The following is an 18,603-nucleotide window of genomic DNA, read 5'->3' as shown; positions in this document are numbered from 1 at the left end:
CCTCTCTTTGCAGTAATATTTCAAGTACAGGGGCTAAATTTTTATTGATAAAAATACCCTGGAAAGACCATCTCATATGTTTTTAATTTGTCATGCACAAACAAGATAAAACTTTGGTGTGTATATATTTTTATTATCTTTTGAGAGAGAGAGAGTATGGGAGAGGGCCAGAGAGAGAATCCCAACAGGCTCCACACTCACAGCACAGAGCCTGACGCAGGGCTCGATCCCACAAATCGCGAGATCTTGACCTGAGCCAAGAACAAGAGTCAGATGCTCAACTGACTGAGCCACCTGACTCAGGCGCCCCTGAGTGTGCATATTTTACACTAACATGCTCCCTTTATTCTTGCCAATGAAAATGACTCAATGCTAACTCAAGCTTCAAAGGTCTGTGTCCATCTATTTGGAATTATGGACTAATTTATTCATTTGAGAAAAGTGGAAAATGAGACTAGAATACATGTGTGTGTGTGGGTGTGTGTGTATCTGTATCTATCCACCCATCTATCTATCTGCCTACCTATCTATCTATACGTCTATACGTATACACATATTCTTGCCAGAAGGATGATGAAAAGTTGTTTTGGGGGGAAAATTTTTAATAGAATACTTACCTCTTCTACCTAAAAAACATTAGTCAGTTTATAAGGAAAATACCTGCCCAGTGTATTAAGATATCTAAGTAACCTAATATATCTAGGTATATAGATGGATGGATCCCCAGACCTATGTATCTATAATCTAATATCTAATGGCAGTATGACAAATTGAAACTTGTCACTCAGTGTCCTTTATTGTTTTAAGCTCTGAATTATAATTTAATTTTCAGTTCCTCATTTTCATTGTCCATATTTTGATACACAAGTGCACGAGAATGGTCTTAGCAGATATAGAACCTTCCCATCATCTCAGAAAGTTGTATTGGGCAGTGTTGTTCTAGAATGAAAGTAAAAACAGTTCCGAAGCAAATGAGAGAGGAATATAATAAGCTTTGTCTTTCTTATTTATTGCTAACTTTCATGATCATTTATATATTTAAGGGACCCTTATATAGGTGCACACACACACACACACACACACACACTCCTTTTTTTTTTTTTTAATGTTTATTTGTTTTTGAGAGAGAGAGACAGAGAGAGAGAGAGAGAGAGCAAGTGGGAGAGGGACAGAGAGAGAGGGAGACACGGAATCTGAAGCAGGCTCCAGGCTCTGAGCTGTCAGCGCAGAGCCCGATGTGGGGCTCGAACTAACGAACTGCAAGATCATCACCGAGCTGAAGTCGGACGTTTAACCCACTGAGCCGCCCAGGCGCCCCCAGTTTTTTTTAAATGTTTATTTATTTTTGAGAGAGTGCGAACGTACACACTCACTTCTGAACACATGTATAAACATTACTTTGACTTATAGTATGTTCTTATTACAATAATATAAAGAAAAGTTATGGAAATTGCCTGGGTTGGTAATGTATCCAGCCAAGAAATTAGCATTAAAAAGTAATTTCTAGTTGGACACATGCCTGGGAATTTGTTAAGAAGCAAATACAAAATGTCTTTGCAGCAATTTGTGTTCCCTCACCCAGGTCACGAGACTCCTGCAGATAAGCTCCCACTGAAGATGATGCACCTAAGGAATCATATGCTGCTCGAGGCAAAAGAACCCACTGAAGTCTTAACTTTGAAATAAGTGAGCAAACAGACAGAACGGGGTTTCTGAAAACCAGGCTCATCGGCATGTGAAGGAGCCATTTACTTTTCCTACCTTGAATTTTCTTTTGGAGTGAGAGTAACATCACCATCAGATGCGATGTCGATCTCACAGTGCTCCGGCTGTATTCCTATGCCAAAGAGCTGGATGTCCTGGGACGTGTCTGCACCCACCCTGGTATGGTCCTAGTAACAGATCATGAAAGAAAGGAAAACATCTATACTTACAAGTAACTCAACAAAAATTTATCACAATCAATTTAAATAACCCAACAGCATGACAATATTAAATGAATCAGATACAAGATATTTGGGGTGCTCTAAGTCAAATCTTCCACGACATTTGTACTTATTTATTTATTTTTGAAACAGAGAGAGTGAGACAGAGAGAGAACGAGCAGGGGAGGGGCAGAGAGAGAGGGAGGGAGAGAGAGAGAATCCCAAGCAGGCTCTGCACTGTCAACATAGAGCCTGATGCGGGGCTCGAACTCATGAACCGTAAGATCATAACCTAAGCCAAAATCAAGAGTCAGACACTTAACCAACTGAGCTACCCAGGTGCCTCTATGTTTTTAATTTGAGAGAGAGAGAGAGAGTTTGAGGACATAAGCAGGGGAGGGGCAAGGAGTGGGGGGAGAGAAAGAGAGAGAGAGAAAATCTCAAGTAAGCTCCATGCTCAGTGCAGAGCCCCACCCAGGGCTCAATCCCACGATCCTGGGATCACGACCTGAGCCGAAATCAAGAGTCAGATGCTCAACCAACTGAGCCGCCCAGGCACCCCAGTAGTTGAGTGTTGAATACCAATCCTACATAGAGTGTGGAAGCCTGTGGGCTATAGAATGCACAGATGAGCAGGACTTCAAGTACCTCAAACCCTAGACACAGGAGGACTGTGACTCCTGGGGAGGCGGTCCACTGCTCGTCCCTTTGTTTCTTTCGTTGCTCTAAAAATCACTGAGTCACCATGATAATAATATTTCCCTATTCAACAGAAAGGCTTGGTCTTTCAAAATTAGGATTTTGGACACAATTCCTTACGCCTTAGTCATGTTCTAAACAAACAGATCTTGAGTCCATTAGTGGGCTTAATAAGTCAGGGGCCATTTGCCCCATATTTAGGTCTCTGGGAAAAGTAAAATAGAAAGGATGAAGGAAAACTGAGGCTCCTTTCCTCAATTGTAGCTTATTTTCCATCACATTTTTTATATTAACTAGGCAGATCAGAATCCTTAACAAGGCACTTATTTAACTTTTTGCAAGTGGGTAAATCTTTTCATTTAGAGATTTCGGTATGTGGACAGTTACATAAGCTGCCTTCAAGTCTCCAGGTCTCTAATCCTTGAGAGTTACGTACTGCCACATACATTTATATACTATCATAACTCAGGAAATGTGTGTGTGTGTGTGTGTGTGTGCGCATATTAAAAAGGCCCTATGTCTTTTGGGGTACCCCATATCAGTGCCTATCAGGTACCCTATTTCAAACAGATGTCTCATTTTTCACTTTCACAAAATAAACCAGCATTTCCAAAAGTGTGGTCTGACAGAGAAAGATAAACACCATATGATTTTGCTTTATGTGGAATCTAAAAAACAAACAAACAAACAAACAAACAAACAAGCAAAGATAAAGCAGAAGCAGACCCATAAATATAGAGAACAAACCGATGGTTGCCAGAGGGGAGGTTTTCACTCTCAGCGGTAACCTGACTGCACTATCCCTCCTCTTTCAATGAGGGCTAAGCTGGATACAAAAAGCAAAACCAGGGACACCTGGGTGGTTCAGCTGGTTAAGCATCCAACTTCTGCTCAGGTCATGATTGCACGGTTCGTGGGTCAGAGCCCCACGTGGGGCTCTGTGCTGACAGCTCAGAGCCTGGAGCCTGCTTCAGATTCTGTGTCTCCCCCTCTCTCTCTCTCTCTGCCCCTCCCCTGCTTGTGCTTTGTCTCTCAAAAATAAATAAAATGTTCAAAAAGCCAAATCATGGGTACAGGCTCCCAGATTCCAATGGGAGTGATACGTGAATGCATCAGGATTGCAACCATCTATTTATATACTCTCTTACCTTTAAATAATAAACCAGAAGCTCGTTAAGAGCAGGGTCCGCGTTCAGGTTGACTAAGTAGCACTTATCATCTCCCACCTTGATACCCGATGTCTCCAGGGAAATCCCCATACTTTCAAGCTGTCGTTGTCTCTCCTGGGCACAAAAACAGACAAACACAGGGGACTCTATTTGTTGCTCTACTGACAAGATGTATCCATGGAAAGTTTAAGTCACTCTTTCTGGGGACAATGCCAATGAAATCCCACATCACAACCAAGTTTAGGGAGTCTCTAAAATGCATGACGTCTTGTGTCCATGTTAAAAGTGTGCTAAGAGTGAACCAGATACCATCTTCCGTTTAAGGGGTTTATAGTCCAGTCGAGGGGACAAGACCACGTACCTAAATCAGAGGAGAAGAGCCCTGTGTCACTGGAGAGGAACAAGGTACTATGGGACTTCCAAGGAAGGAGCCCATGATGTATTCAGAGACCAGGAAAGGCTTCAGGAAAAGAATATACTTGCGATGTCTCTTGAAGTATAAGAATTCCACAGGAAGAAATGGAGGAGAAGTAAGGTAAGAGCAAGGTGTTGTAAGGGCACAGGAAAGACTGGGCATATTGCCTGATTTCAGGTGATAATAACCCTAGTAAACGTGGGAAAGTCATGGGAGATGGGGGCGGGAAGTACTGATCTACAACAGCAAGCAAAACAAAGTCCCTTTTGTGAAAACTTATATTCTAGTAGAAAGAGACAGACCATAAAAGAAAAAAAAAAACAAAAAAAAAAAAACCAGACAAGCAAAACAGAATTTCCAGGGATGATAAAGTGCCGTGAAGAAGTACGAAGCAACGGATGAGAGACAGGAAGTCAGCAGTACGTGTGTGGGGTACGTAAGCACGGGTCTGTGTGAGAATAACACCTACGAGAAACATATAAGCAAAAGGCTTGACTAGGTCCCAGTTACTGCTTTCAAGCTACCTGATTGGGATGGGCCAATATTTCCAAGTAGTCAGCGAGATTAAAATGTTCACAAAATGTATAGTGCAGATTCATAAAACACACCCACTCACACACAAGTGCAGAATTAGTCCTTGCTTCATATCGTTTCTCAAGTCAAGTTCATATAACATTTTTTTACGAGCCCCAAAAATCAAATACACTGGGAAAAAGACCATGATGAGTGGTAGGTTATAAATTCTCGGCCAGTCAGGTAGCACACTTTGCCGGGTGATGTAAAATCATAAAATAGAAAAGCAGGAAACATTAACAGTGCTTCCTGGAGACCATGCCTATTCCAGCTCAGTGCTCCTAGCAAATAAATGGACCAAATGGTAGTTGATAAAGGACAACGAAGTTACAGGCTCTAAAAGTGATCTCTGCAGTCTTGGTGAGCAGAAAGAGGTCCTTGAATGGCTCTGGGAGGATGATGAGTGGCTACGCAGAAAAGATGGCAAATGAAAAAGAATCACAAGATTTTAGGCCTAAATTATCAGGCTACCTGTGCGATTTCTTCTGTTTTCCTCAGCTTCTCTTCCCAAGTCACTGTTAGTTCTTTGATCAGCTTTTCAGATTCTTCAAGCTTCTCTTTTAGTTCAGGGGCCTTCATAGCCTTAAAATGAAACCAGAGATATCTGATTTTCTATTTTTTCCCACCATTATTCATAAAACAATCCTTTACTGTGCTTCTGAAGTGGCTATCAACAGTCTGTTGGAAGCAATTAAGTCATACACTGTCAGGGTGGACTTGTACATCTTTATTAATAAAAAGAAATGTAAGAATAAATGACTGCTACTCTTTAGAGGGGAAAAGGAATACCAGTGCCCTGAATTAAACTGATACAAATCACTACAGAGTAATTTTATCCATCGTACTTAAATTTCACATTTAAAGACCTAAAAGATGCTAAAGTTTGTCTTCAAAGCAGAAACGTCGTAACAAAGGTAACTTAAGCACTGTTACCTTTTTTTTTTTTCCCAGCAAGACAGAGATCAACACACATCATCAATAAACACATCCCAGTGATAACCTACCAGGAAAAGTGAAGATTCTTCTCATTTATTTTATTTTATTTTATTTTAAAATTTTTAGCGTTTTTATTTTATTTTTGAGACAGGGAGAGACAGAGCATGAACGGGGGAGGGTCAGAGAGAGGGAGACACAGAATCTGAAACAGGCTCCAGGCTCTGAGCTGTCAGCACAGAGCCCGACGCGGGGCTCGAACTCACAGACCGCGAGATCATGACCTGAGCCGAAGTCGGACGCTTAACCGACTGGGCCACCCAGGCGCCCCTCTTCTCATTTATTTTAAAATTGGACTCTGGATCATTTAAAACTCCTTTTCTGGGGCGCCTGGGTGGCTTAGTCAGTTAAGCGTCGACTCAGGTCATAATCTCACAGTTCGTGGATTCAAGCCCCACGTCAGGCTCTGTGCTGACAGCTCAGAGCCTGGAGTCTGCTTTGGATTCTGTGTCTCCTTCTCTCTCTGCCCCTCCCCTGCAGTGCTCTGTCTCTCTCTCAAAAATAAATAAACATGAAAAAAAATTTTTTTTAGTGGATGGTGATAAAAACCTTGTGTATTCATTACTCCCTTGGAAACAAGACATCTGGGTAAAAGGGTAGGAATTTCCCTCTGAGTCTGCGGAGTGAGAATAACTAAGGGGTCTCAATACAGATGTATATATATATATATAAAGCTTTTTTAAGCTAAGCTTTTACTTGGGGGCTTTACTTGGAATGGCATGCTTTGACCCCCTATGGCAACATGAGCCTCCACAAAGTGTAAGCCCACGAACAAGAAAGATGGCAGAGTTGGACAAGAGGCCACAGTGGCAACGTTGTGGACTCTCCCTGAGGCACCGAGGTCACAGCGGGAACAGAGTCTGCGAGGGACACTCAGTGCTGGGTATAAGGGGACACCCATGAAAACCCTAGGTGAACCCGCTGTGACTCCTCTTCCGTTCTCTTTGGCCAGGCATCATTCTACCGTCTGGCCTGGATTACATGGTCATGGCAGAAAAGCAGGTTCAGAGACAAGAGGAAAGAAGGAGCTCATCCACGTATGTACTGACTGCAGAACTATTACATTTTCCTCCTAGGATCATGGCTCTTCAAAGTTGATTGGTATTTTTATATTTAAGTTTATTTATTCTTTTAAGAGAGAGAGAGAGAGAGGGAGTCTGTGAATGAGTGGGGGAGGGGCAGAGAGAGAGACGGGGACAGAGGATCTGAAGCAGGCTGTGCGCAGACAGCAGAGAGCCCAATGTGGGGCTCGAACTCACGAACCAAGAGATTCATGACCCGAGCCGAAGGCAGATGCTTAACCGACTGAGCTATCCGGGCACCCTTAATTTGTTTTTTTTTAATGTTTTATTTGTTTTTGAGAGAGGGAACAAGAAGGGGAGGAACAAAGAGAGCGGGACAGAGGATCCGAAGTGGGCTCTGTGCTGACAGCTCAGGACTCGAACTCACAAACTGTGAGATCATGACCTGAGGTCAGACGCTCAACCGAATGAACCACCCAGGCCCCCCACAGTGTTTTATTTTCTAGGTGTTTTGCTACCTTCTTGGCATCAATGAAAAGTATGTTTGATGCACTGAATGCTTATAAACATGATAATAACAGGAGGTAGCAACATTTATTGAGCACTTACGATGCACCAGCATTGTGCTAAGCACTCTCCAGTATCAGTGTTGCACTAGGGGTTAGGGATGAAAACCAGGAATAAAACAAGGCTTCCTGCACTTCAGAAGCCCAAGCTGGAAGAAGACAATGCCTTGTCAGTGCAACTCCATGATCACCAACGAATGGGAAGTTCAGATCCCGGGCTGTGACTCCCTTTCTGTCTGCCTCAATCTCCTATTGATTATCTTTTTGACTAGAGAAGCTGATAGACAAAAAGTATTTCAACAGGGCCTGGTACACAAGTGCTCAAAAAATAACAGTATTACCCCCCCCCCCCCCCCATTTACTACTCTTCCAGAAGGGAGGGGTCAGGAGGGAGTGGTATGAAGGAATGTGAACTCAGCAGCCCTAGGTCCACACCCAAGTGAGGCAGGGGGAAGCACGTGACTCACACTAAGGCACTTACTCGGCCTTCATTTCAGTCCTATTACCTATTTCAAATGAGCTGGATGCCTCACCCAGTAACTTGCAAAAAGCAATAGCTACTTAGAAGAGGGTGTGATTATTAAAGCTGGGTAAAGCCAAGCAAAGGTGGTAACAATGAGAAAGGACCGATTTTGTTTCCTGCCAGGAGCTGATATACGTGAAGCAAAATAAAAGGAGATTTCTGAGTTCTTTTCCTAATGTTTCTCTTCCATCATGCTGCCTTCCCTGACTTAAGGAAGAGAGGACATAGAACTAATTTCTCTGAAAACCGCAAGGCCCTATGGGCACAGAGTGTACAATGTTAATAAAAACAACCCATTTGGTTCTTAGGATTTCACGCTGGACAAGATCGGTGCCCGAGGGCCAACTGATCTACCAAGGCAAACAATTAGGCAGTAGCAACAACTCACTTTTAGTTGACTGGAGGTTAAGTTCCTAGGACAGATGGCTATATGCTTAGCATACAGGAGATGTCAGTCAGAAATGCCGAATGCACGGAGATGACCTAAAACTTCAGGCGACCACATCCTCCCCGACTCAGATACGACACGCCAGGGGATCTCAAAAACAGGGAGCACCAGGCTGATCTTACCTCAGCCTGTGAGAGCTGCTCCTTCAGTTTCTCTACCTCCTCCCGCAGCTCCCGGATGACTTTGGCATTGGGGTCCTCGTTCACAATGGCGTGGTTAACGATCCTTTTGGCTCTATCCGCGTATCGCAGGGTGGAGAGGGTCTCCTCATAGTTGTCTGCTGCTGGGCTAATGGTGGCTATCATAGAGGTCTGGCTGTTGCCCCCCAAGTTATCCTGCAAAATATTTCCAGTAGCCTCTTAGGAAATGATCCCCGTTCTGTGCACAACATGTATGATGGAAGCTGAAGACATGCATATACGACATTCTCTGTGAAGAAAATGTGTTATGGAAATGGCACCGTATTTCATGAGTCATTTTATGATGAGGTGTGGTTTCTCTATAGTCACAACAACGAACAATGCCTGATGAATAGCGTTATCATGGGGGCAAAAGAGGCAACAGGAATGAGTTTTCATTCTGCATTCCTAGGAATTCGGATTAACAGTATTGGCGGGCGGTTGTGCTGTATCTGGTTAGCTCTGCACACACCTTTCAGCTGCCTCCTCTGAAACAGCCAGGTTTTAGTTGGAAAGGAACACACTAGAACAATGAATTACCTTAAGAAGCCAAGTGAGCACTGAATCTCGATAAGGCACAAATTTGTTTTTACCCTTGCCAGCTGCCTGGTCAGCCAGCGAGGATATAACCAACCCCAAGGTTGTAAGGGATCTGCCAAAAGAAAAAAACATTTAGAAATTAGCTTTATGGAATGGTTATGTTGTTTGCATAAAACAATAATCGTTCCAGGCATTAGGGATAAAGTATGCAGAACACCAAGGCCCTAAAGTTGATATAACCAAGTTTACATTAATTTGTCAAGAAGCTAAGAAAAAGAAAAACAGAAAGTAACTCCATTAATTTAAAAGAATGAATTCAGAATCCCTGTAAGAATCGATTCTGTTCAATCACAGGGCCTGTGAGACAGACATTTCAGAACCTGGGAGCCTACATTTAAGCGATCATTCTAGGGAATTTTAATTTACTCCAAATATTATGTTGAAAGTCTGAACCATTTTACTCTTTGGGTAGAATTCGGACCATTCGGGCCCTCATTTTGTTTTCCGTAACAACCACGTAACTTGAAGAGAACCTTTCCCTACATGTTACAGGGTAGATGCCGTTCATCTGTTACAGCTGGCAAGTTTACTTCAGTCTGGAGTTTTTACAGCTGTACAGAACAATGACCCACCCAAGCAGAGGACAGCGTATGGCTACTCTTTCAACACCTGCTACAGAGAGCAGCACTGGCGTCCCCCAAGAGCTGGTTAGAAACAAAGGCTCTTGGAAGCCTCCCCGGGCCTACTGAGTCAGAACCAGCGAAAGGCATTTCCAGGTGATTCACAGGCATGCTAAATTTTGAGAGGCCCTGGATGAACAATGCCCAAGATGGTACATATATTTAACTGTATAGGCTCAAATCATGGTGCTGGGACCAAAAGCACCAGCACGACTTAGGACCTTGTTACAAATGCACGTTCTCAGGCCCCACCCCATCCCAGACCTATAGACACTCGTGGTGGGACCCAGCACTCTGCTTTAACCAGCCCTCCAGGGGACTCTGGTGCAGGCTGGAGTAGTCCCCTGAGCATTCCCTGGACGCTAACACATGTTCTCTGAACCTGGAGAAAAGATCACCACAAAAAACAACAGATTTGCGGACTTGAGGGATGAAGAACATCCTACTGTGTCACAGTTAAGTACCAAGTACGCTTTTAAAAGGAAATCCCAAGTTTAGCAGCCAGAAAAGAGAGAACTCCTCAGGAGATCTCCCAGGAGTGCAGGGAAGCTGACATGATATCACAAAGAGAAAATGCTTTGTGAATGGTTAAAAAATTAAATGCTATGACCTATTTATAAAAAAAAAAAAGAGCACAATTCAGCAAGTGACCAGAGTTTAGCATGAAGGACTAGATAGCTTTCTAATGTTAACAAGAGACTTCCATTAAATGAGTTGAAACAAAGCCTATCTCTCACAAAACATAATTGCTCAAAGGTGAGTCACTTGAAAAGTCATTGAAATAAAATGCAAACTCAAGAGGCAGAACACGAGCCAGAATTTTAATAATAGCCGTTCCTGCAAAGTGACATAAATACATACATTATAATTGACAGATTCAAAAGTTAAATCCGCCCCAAAAGAAAAGAAAACATATGTCCATACAAAAAAACACTCTTGTACAAGAGTGTTCACAGCTGCATTATTCGCAATAGCCACAATGTAGAAACCACCCACATGTCTGTCCACCAAATGATGACTAAAGTGTGGTATGTCCTCACAGTGGACTATATTATTCAGCCATAAGAGAGGATTCTGACAGAAGCTACAACATGGATGAAGCTTGAAAAGTTATGATAAGTGAAAGAAGCCAAACACCAAAGGCCAATGTCCTGGGTTGAATACTGTGTACCCCAAATTCACGTTCACCAGAACCTGACATGTAATCTCATTTGGAAATAGGGTTTTGGCAGATGTGATTAGTTAAGAGGAGATGATACTGACTTAAAGACTGCTGTAATCCAATGCCTGGTACCCTTCTAAGACGGCTGTGAAGACACACAGGCAACAGGGGAGCAGGCCATGTGAGAACAGAGGAGAGATGGAAGAGATGTATCTACAAGCCAAGGAAGGTCAAGGAGAGCCAGCCACCACTAGAAGGTGGTAGGACAGAAGCATGCAACAGATTTTCCCTCTGAGCCCCAAGAAGGAACTAGCTCTGCCAATCCCCTGAATTTGCACTTCTGGCCTCCAGAATTGTAACAAATTTCTGTTGTTGTGAACTACCCAGTTTGTGGTAATCTTCTATGATAACACTGGGAAACTAATACAGCCACATAACGATTCCATTATTATGAAATACCCAGAATAGGCGAATCTATAGGGATGGAAGCAGTGGTTGCCCAGGGCTGGGGTGGTGTAAATGGGGAATGACTTAGACACAGAGTTTCTCTGGGGATGATGGAAATGTTTTCAAATTCGATCATGGTGATGGTTATACATTCTGATAAAAAAGCCACTAAATTGTACATTTTTAAATGGCGAAGTATGTGTATATGAATCATTTCTCAATATAGCTGTTTAAAAAAAAAATTCAAGTTCAATCACTGCTTCACTCCTCCCAAAGGTAACAACTTTAAGAAAGAACATGGCAAGAATAAACTACTGGGACTACATCAAAAGAAAAAGCTTTTACACAGAGAAGGAAACAATTAACAAAACTAAAAGGCAACTTACTGAATCTCAGAAGGTATTTGCAAATGACATATCCGATAAAGAGTTAGTACCCCAAAAATATAAAGAATATGACTCAACACCCAAAGACAAATAATCCTATTAAAAATGGGCAGAAGACATGAATCGACATTTCTCCAAAGACATACAGATGGCCAACCGACACATGAAAAGATGTTCAACATCATTCACCATCAGGAAAATGCAAATAAAAACTACAATGAAATATCACCTCACATCTGTCAGAATGGCTAAAGTCAACAACACAAGAAACAAATTGGTGAGGATGTAGAGAAAAAGGAACCTTCATGCACTGTTGGTGAGAATGCAAACTAATACAGCCACTGTGGTAAAGAGCATGGAGGTACCTCAAAAAATTAAAAATAGAACTACCCTACAATCCAGTAATCACACTAGTGGATATTTACCTTAAAAATACAATAATACAGGGTGTGCCTGCATGGCTCAGTCAGTTAAGCATCTGGCTTTTGGTTTTGACTTAGGTCATAAGGTCATAGTTCATGGGTTCGAGCCTCGTGTTGGGCTCTGAGCTGACAGTGCAGGGGCCTGCTTGGAATTCTCTCTTTCTCTCTGCCTGCTGCCCACCCCCCCCCCCCCCAATCCCATGCTCTGTGATCTCTCTCAAAATAAATAAACTTTAAAAAATTCAAAGGGATACTATTCAAAGGGATACATGCACTCCTATGTTTACTGCAACATTATCTACAAAAGCCAAATTATAGAGACAGCCCAAGTGTCCATCAGTAAATGAATGGATAAAGAAGATGTGGTATCTACATACAATGGGATATTATTCAGCCTTAAAAAAGAATGAAATCTTGTCATTTGCAACAACACAGATACAGCTAGAGAGTATAATGCTAAGCAAAATAAGTCAATCTGAGAAAGATAAATACCATATGATTCCACTCATATGTGGAATTTAAGAAACAAAACAAGCAGGGGTGCCCGGGTGGCTCAGCCGGTTAAGCGTACAACTTCTACTCAGGCATGATCCCGCGGTTTGTGGGTTTGAGCCCCATGTCAGGCTCTGTGCTGACAGCTCAGAGCCTGGAGTCTGCTTCAGATTCTGTGTCTCCCTCTCTCTGCCTCTCCCCTGCTTGCAATGTGTGTGTCTCTCTCTCAAAAATAAATAAACATTAAAAATTAAAAAAAAAAAAAAAAAGCAAAGGAAAAAGAGAGACAAATCAAGAAATAAACTCTTAAGGTTAGAGAACAAACTGATGGCTACCAGAGGGGAGGGGGCAGGAGGATGGGGGTTCAAGAGTATACTTATCATGATGAAATAAAATTAAATTTAAAAAGTTAAGTAAAGGGGCACCTGGGTGGCTCAGTAGGTTGAGCTTCCAACTCTTGATTTAGGCCCAGGTCATGATCTCACGGTTCATGGGTTTGAGCCGTGTGCTGACAGCACAGAGCCTGCTTGGGATGCTCTTCTCTCTCTCTCTCTCTCTCTGCCCCTCCCCCATTCCTGCTCTCCTCTCAATTAATAAATCAACATTAAACAATAAAAATAAAAAAAGATTTTCTCTCATTCTCTCTCTGCCCTTCTCCTGTGCTCTCTTTCCCTCTCTAAAATTAAAAAGAGAGAAAAAAAGAGGAAGGAAGGGAGTGAGGGAGGGAGGAAGGAAGGAGTTGAGAAAAGAAAGGCATGTGCTATATATGAAATAGAAGAAAGCAGAAATTTAAGGCAAAAACAAATTTCTGCTTTAATATAGCATATAGGGCATCTTTCACACTTCACAGCTATTGAAATAAAATTTTCAGTTGAAAACAATTCTTTGAACGGAACCAGTGTTTAGGACTTAAACACGGCAAAAATTACTTCAATTCATACATACTATAAAGAGCTCAGTGATTCCAAGGCCCATATTAGCAATTCTAAAGTGAACAGTGGCCCTTGCTAGGAAAACACATTTTGGAGTTATGTATTTTTCATCCAGACAAAATCTAACTCTGCCTTGTGGCAACTGCTCCTACTTTCTAATTTGATAGTGTCAGGAGTGAAAAAAGAAGGGTCTGGGCACTCCTAAACAAGGGCACAAAAAAAACCACATGAGTGCTTTGAGAGAAAACGGGGAAGGGTAGCACGATGTCATCAACGTCTACAGGACCACGTGCGTGGGCGCTGAGAGCACCGAGCACAAGCACCGTCAGCAGGTAGGGCACGTGACCGGCCACAGCGGAGGGGCGGGGCTGGGCGGACATGATCACATGACTCTGTCTTGTGTGTACTCTACTCTGTACTCTGTAACTTACCCAGTTGGAGAAGGTTATCATTAGTAGAAGCCTTTTACCTGATTGTGTGCACATATTCAAAACAAGGACTCTGGGGGTGCCTGGGTGGCTCAGTCGGTTGAGCGTCCGACTTCGGCTCAGGTCGTGATCTCACGGTTCGTTGAGTTCGAGCCCCGCGTCGGGCTCTGTGCTGACGGCTCAGTGCCTGGAGCCTGCTTCGGATTCTGTGTTTCCCTCTCTCTCTGTCCCTCCCCTGCTCATGCTCTGTCTCTCTCAAAAATAAAAATTAAAAAAACCTTAAAAAAAAAAAAAAAACAAAAAAAACAAGGACTCTGTCTCCACCCACTGCCCCCTTGGAACAAAAAGAAATGAACTGCAGGGTAAGGGGGCTCCATGATGGGTGAGGGTAACCAGGTCACCCAGTGACAGTGTGGGGGTGCTACTGCTACGTTGGACCTGGAAGCAATGATCCACGGGCTTCTGAAAGTATGAAAGTTCAATGCGTGAAAACTGAACAATGGGCTTAAGTATTTTAACAGTAATTTAATTCCTAGGGAGCTTAAGAATATAAGAAAATCACAAATTACTGGATCCTGCTAGCACTGCCTTCTCATGCTGGAGTCAAATGGGCACTCACAGGTTTCCTGAACAGGGTGGGGCTGTTTGCAAATTTGAGAGGCTGAAAAAACTGCTCCAGGAATCTAATTCTACCAAAGCACAGCTCCTTCCCTGAACCTAGGGGAGGTGGAGACAGTAAGGAAATTCTTAACCTTTCCAGAAGTTCTTGGGCTGGGGTGGCGGGCACAGAGTAAACACAGGCTGACTGGAGAGGACAGAAGGATTAGGCTAGGGGATAACATTTGTGAACAGACAGCCATGTTTTAAGACAGAGATTGTTAAAATCTACCTATCTATAACAATGGAGAATTTGAGACTAAAAAGAAAGTAAATACCGGAGCCTGGGTGGCTCAGTTGGTTGGGTGACCAACTTTTGATTTCGGTTGGGGTCATGATCTCATGGTTGGTGGGATAGAGCCCCTCGTGGGGTTCATGCTGATAGCTTAGATCTCTCCCTCCCTCCCTCCCTCTCTCTCTCCCTCCCTCTCTCTCTCTCTCTCTCTCTCTCTCCACCTCCCCCCACCTGCCCCCCTCCCCAGCTCATGCACACAGGTGTGTGCTCTCTTTCTCTAAATAAATAAATAAACATAAAAAATATGAATAAATAAAACTTAGGAGGATCAGAAACAAAATAAAAGCAGCTCCAATGAATACAAACAATGAGATAAACCTGGTCATAAGTATTTTTTTTTCCTTTTCTGCACCTTCCTCCAACCTGCATAGTTTTCCTTGAAACTGTGACCACCGGATTCCTTCCCTTAACAGTGGATATGATGTGATGGGAGTTATCTGTACTCTCCAGGATGGATTTCAAATATTATATTATTTTACCTATTTTTCTAATGATCTTTTTCTAAGGTCATAATTGCAGTTAAGCATTGCTAGAATTGACTGTATTTGTATTTCTCTATCTCTTTTCACTTAAGGTTATGATTGCTTTGAGGGCAGAGAGACCTTGTTACATCATACAATTACTGTGCCTTGCTTACAGAAAGCGGTATCTGCTGAGTAAAATTGAGTCTAGAATATACTGAAGAACAGACCATGGATCTCTTTCTAAAAAGGACTAATTCAATCATGGTTTTGGTACCCTCTGTGGGTACTGACCCAACATCCATTCTCCCCTCCTTACTTGCTAACAGAACCCTGATTTTGCTGGGAAGATTATGCTGGGCTAAAAACTCCACTTTTCAGAGTCCTCTATAGCTCTGGAAAGCCATGAAATCCAGCTCTGAGATATAGGGAGAACATACTGACTGGGTGGTCTTCCAAGGAAGCTTTGTTTGATAGAGAAGGTATATATTTAGTAGATATAAGCCAGAAGCTGGTGGTCCTTGGCCCTTCCTTCCCCCCGATCCCCTTGTTTGGAACACAGATAAGGATACAATGCCTAGAATGGCTGAGCCATCTTGAGGTCATGAGGACAAGGTGAACACACACTAAGGTTAGTAGAGCTGTGTGCTTGACAGCATTTTTGAGGTGCTCTACCAGCCTCTGGACTTCTTGGTACGTGGGGAAAAGAAATCAATCATTTGGTCATCACGACAGCTGTTGCTTACAGCAGAATGCAATCCTTGGCTTTTAAAGAATTAGTTGGAAGATAATGCAGTCAGTGGACTTGAGTTAGTACTTTTCCCCAGTAAGTCTCCACTTGTATCCGAAAAGGAGAAACACAAAGCGTGTGTGTGGCAAAATGGGGGAAAGGCCAATGCCATCCCACGGCAGGAGTGGAAAGAAAGCCGTGGTGCCTGCAGAACAGGCCCCATTCCGCCCCCCACTGGTTTCCAGTGGCCAGCACAAGTCATTCCAAGCCAGTGATTTGCATCTAACAAGTCCCATCTCCTGTCTCTTTTCCATTTCCAGCTCTGTAGTGAAATACACCAACATTTCCAAAAACAAGTTCTTTAGAATATCTGTTCTGGAGATTTTAATCTCTGTTATACCTAGAATTCTGTCATCAAATAAGTTCAGGGAATAAGTCAAAGTTAATATGGGATTCATTACTGCAGGATTTATTGGACATGTTAGCAGGGAAATCTCCAAAGGAAAGCTGTTTAAGCAGCTGTTCTCAAAACGATTTGCCCAAGGATCCTTTTCTTCCCAGAGTCACTTGAGGAACTAGTATTTTGCAAAACATGCTTTGAGAAACACTGAAGTCGCAATGTCACATGCCCCCAAAACATGTGGCTCCTGCATCCCAAGAAGATTTTTGCTCTGTCCTTTGTGGGGTTCTCGCGGTAGATGCAAAGATGTTTATTCAGACTTTCTTCCCACATCCTTGGGCCCTGCAATGCATGAATGGTAAACTGATAAGCAACCTCCCCGCCCCAGCAGCCCTTGAATAATGGACTGAGGCAAGCCATTTTTACTCTCCCCAGGTACAAGTTCATGTTTGGTTAAGCAGGCAATATCCGTTTAAGCGAGATTTCCGAGAGGAAATGATTAAAAGTCACAGAAAGTACTCAAGAAGGAAAAAAGGAGGATTGGGTCACGTGAAACATTAGAAATACGAGACTTCTAGTTTACTATATCATAACACAAATTATTTGATAGAACCCCAAGAGTAACATATATTAGTATCCCTAGAACAAATGTTGAGTAGAGCCCATTTGGGGAAATGTTTAGTATATACTTTATTGTCAACCACGGTAATTGAAGTGGAACGGAGACCCGGAATGATACTTGTTAGATGAACATTGCTTGCATTTAGTAACTGCCCATTGCTGAGAAGAAGATGGAGCCGTTTTCAGCGTCAGTCCCCGGGGTATTAGCTGGTGTTCCGTGATCTGAGTGAGCTCCTAGGGAAGCTAACCCGCCGGGCTCCAGCAGCAGAGACAGGCTTCCTCATGCCAGCCTCAACGGACAGGCAGAGCAGCAGACTGAGTGTTCAGGCGGTCCCCTGAGGATGCTCTACAGGCCTGTCCCCCTCACGCCCTGAACAGGCCACGGTGGTGCTGCCACACAGGTGTTTCGGCTCACCAAATGAAGGAATAATGCGTGCTTGAAAGCTCTTAAGAGCTTACGGAGAGATGAGGCTCCGAAATCCATAGCCCATTAAGAAACACTAATATCTGTGTGAAGTCCCTGACAGGTCTGTGTAAGAGGATTACTAATGTTCCATCGAAAGAAGCCCAAATAGGAGGCCGAGGGAAAGCTTAGGAAACATGTCAGAGATGGCTTTAATTTTAGCACTCGACAGGGCACTGATTTTAAGGCTTAAAAAGCCATTTGTGGAACTATCAGGCAGCCCTTTTATTTTTATTTTTTTTACCTTGTTAGTACACACTTACGCAGCGCTTACTCTATGGTAGGCACTGTTCCAAGAAGCACTTTACAAATAGTAACTAATTTAATCCTCACAGTAAGCCCACTCACAGGCTTCTTCCTCGTCTGTGTTTTACAGCTGAGGAAACTGAGGCACAGAAATGTCACACAGTTAGGTTCTATAACAAAGAAGTTCCATTGGGTAGGTTTCCATTGCACATAATGTATTATGACTATCCCTCCAAGGGTCTTCCTTCCCCGTGGGATCTTGACCTTCCCAAGGCCAGGGTCCCATCTACCCTTTCCTGTGTTCTTTTTCTTTTTTTTTTTTTAAAGTAGGCATCATGCCTAACATGGAGCCCAACATGGGGCTTGAACTCACGACCCTGAAATCAAGACTTGAGCTGAGATCAAGAGTTGGATGCTTAACCAATTGAGCCACCCAGGTGCCCCTCTTCCCTGTGTTCTTATGCCCAGTCAGCGTTCAATACATACTGGCTAAATGGATCAAAAAGTGTAGGCCTGCATGTCTTTTTTGAGATCCTTGGGGCCACATGTGTGCGGAAATACAGAATTTTTTGAATTTTAGGAAGTATAGTGCATACATCACACATGACCATGGGTAGGTCTGGGACAGCAGCCCGTAATACAATACATTTACATTTCTACAGCTAAACGTATGAATGGCCACCCTAAATGAGTAAACAAAGACTATAAATACGGATAAAGACTAAGAGA

At 42.9% G+C, this 18,603-nt stretch overlaps 1 protein-coding gene across 7 annotated transcripts in view; it reads right to left on the bottom strand.

Moving 5' to 3' along the window:
- The window catches only part of KIF13A (kinesin family member 13A), a 212,544-nt gene that overhangs the window by 57,472 nt on the left and 136,469 nt on the right, over positions 1–18,603 (bottom strand). For all 7 annotated transcript variants that reach the window (XM_042937815.1, XM_042937819.1, XM_042937816.1 and 4 more), the window contains exons 10-14: positions 9,053–9,164; positions 8,456–8,668; positions 5,253–5,363; positions 3,773–3,907; positions 1,762–1,892 (exon numbers count right to left, since the gene is read on the bottom strand). In XM_042937815.1, the coding sequence (XP_042793749.1) occupies positions 1,762–1,892; positions 3,773–3,907; positions 5,253–5,363; positions 8,456–8,668; positions 9,053–9,164 (702 nt within the window). The remainder of the gene's footprint in view (positions 1–1,761; positions 1,893–3,772; positions 3,908–5,252; positions 5,364–8,455; positions 8,669–9,052; positions 9,165–18,603) is intronic.

The sequence above is a fragment of the Panthera leo genome, chromosome B2, assembly GCF_018350215.1.
Source record: "Panthera leo isolate Ple1 chromosome B2, P.leo_Ple1_pat1.1, whole genome shotgun sequence".
Classification (NCBI taxonomy): Eukaryota; Metazoa; Chordata; class Mammalia; order Carnivora; family Felidae; genus Panthera; species Panthera leo.
Note: the sequence above shows the minus strand (reverse complement) of the source record. Positions and strands in the feature narration are given on the sequence as shown.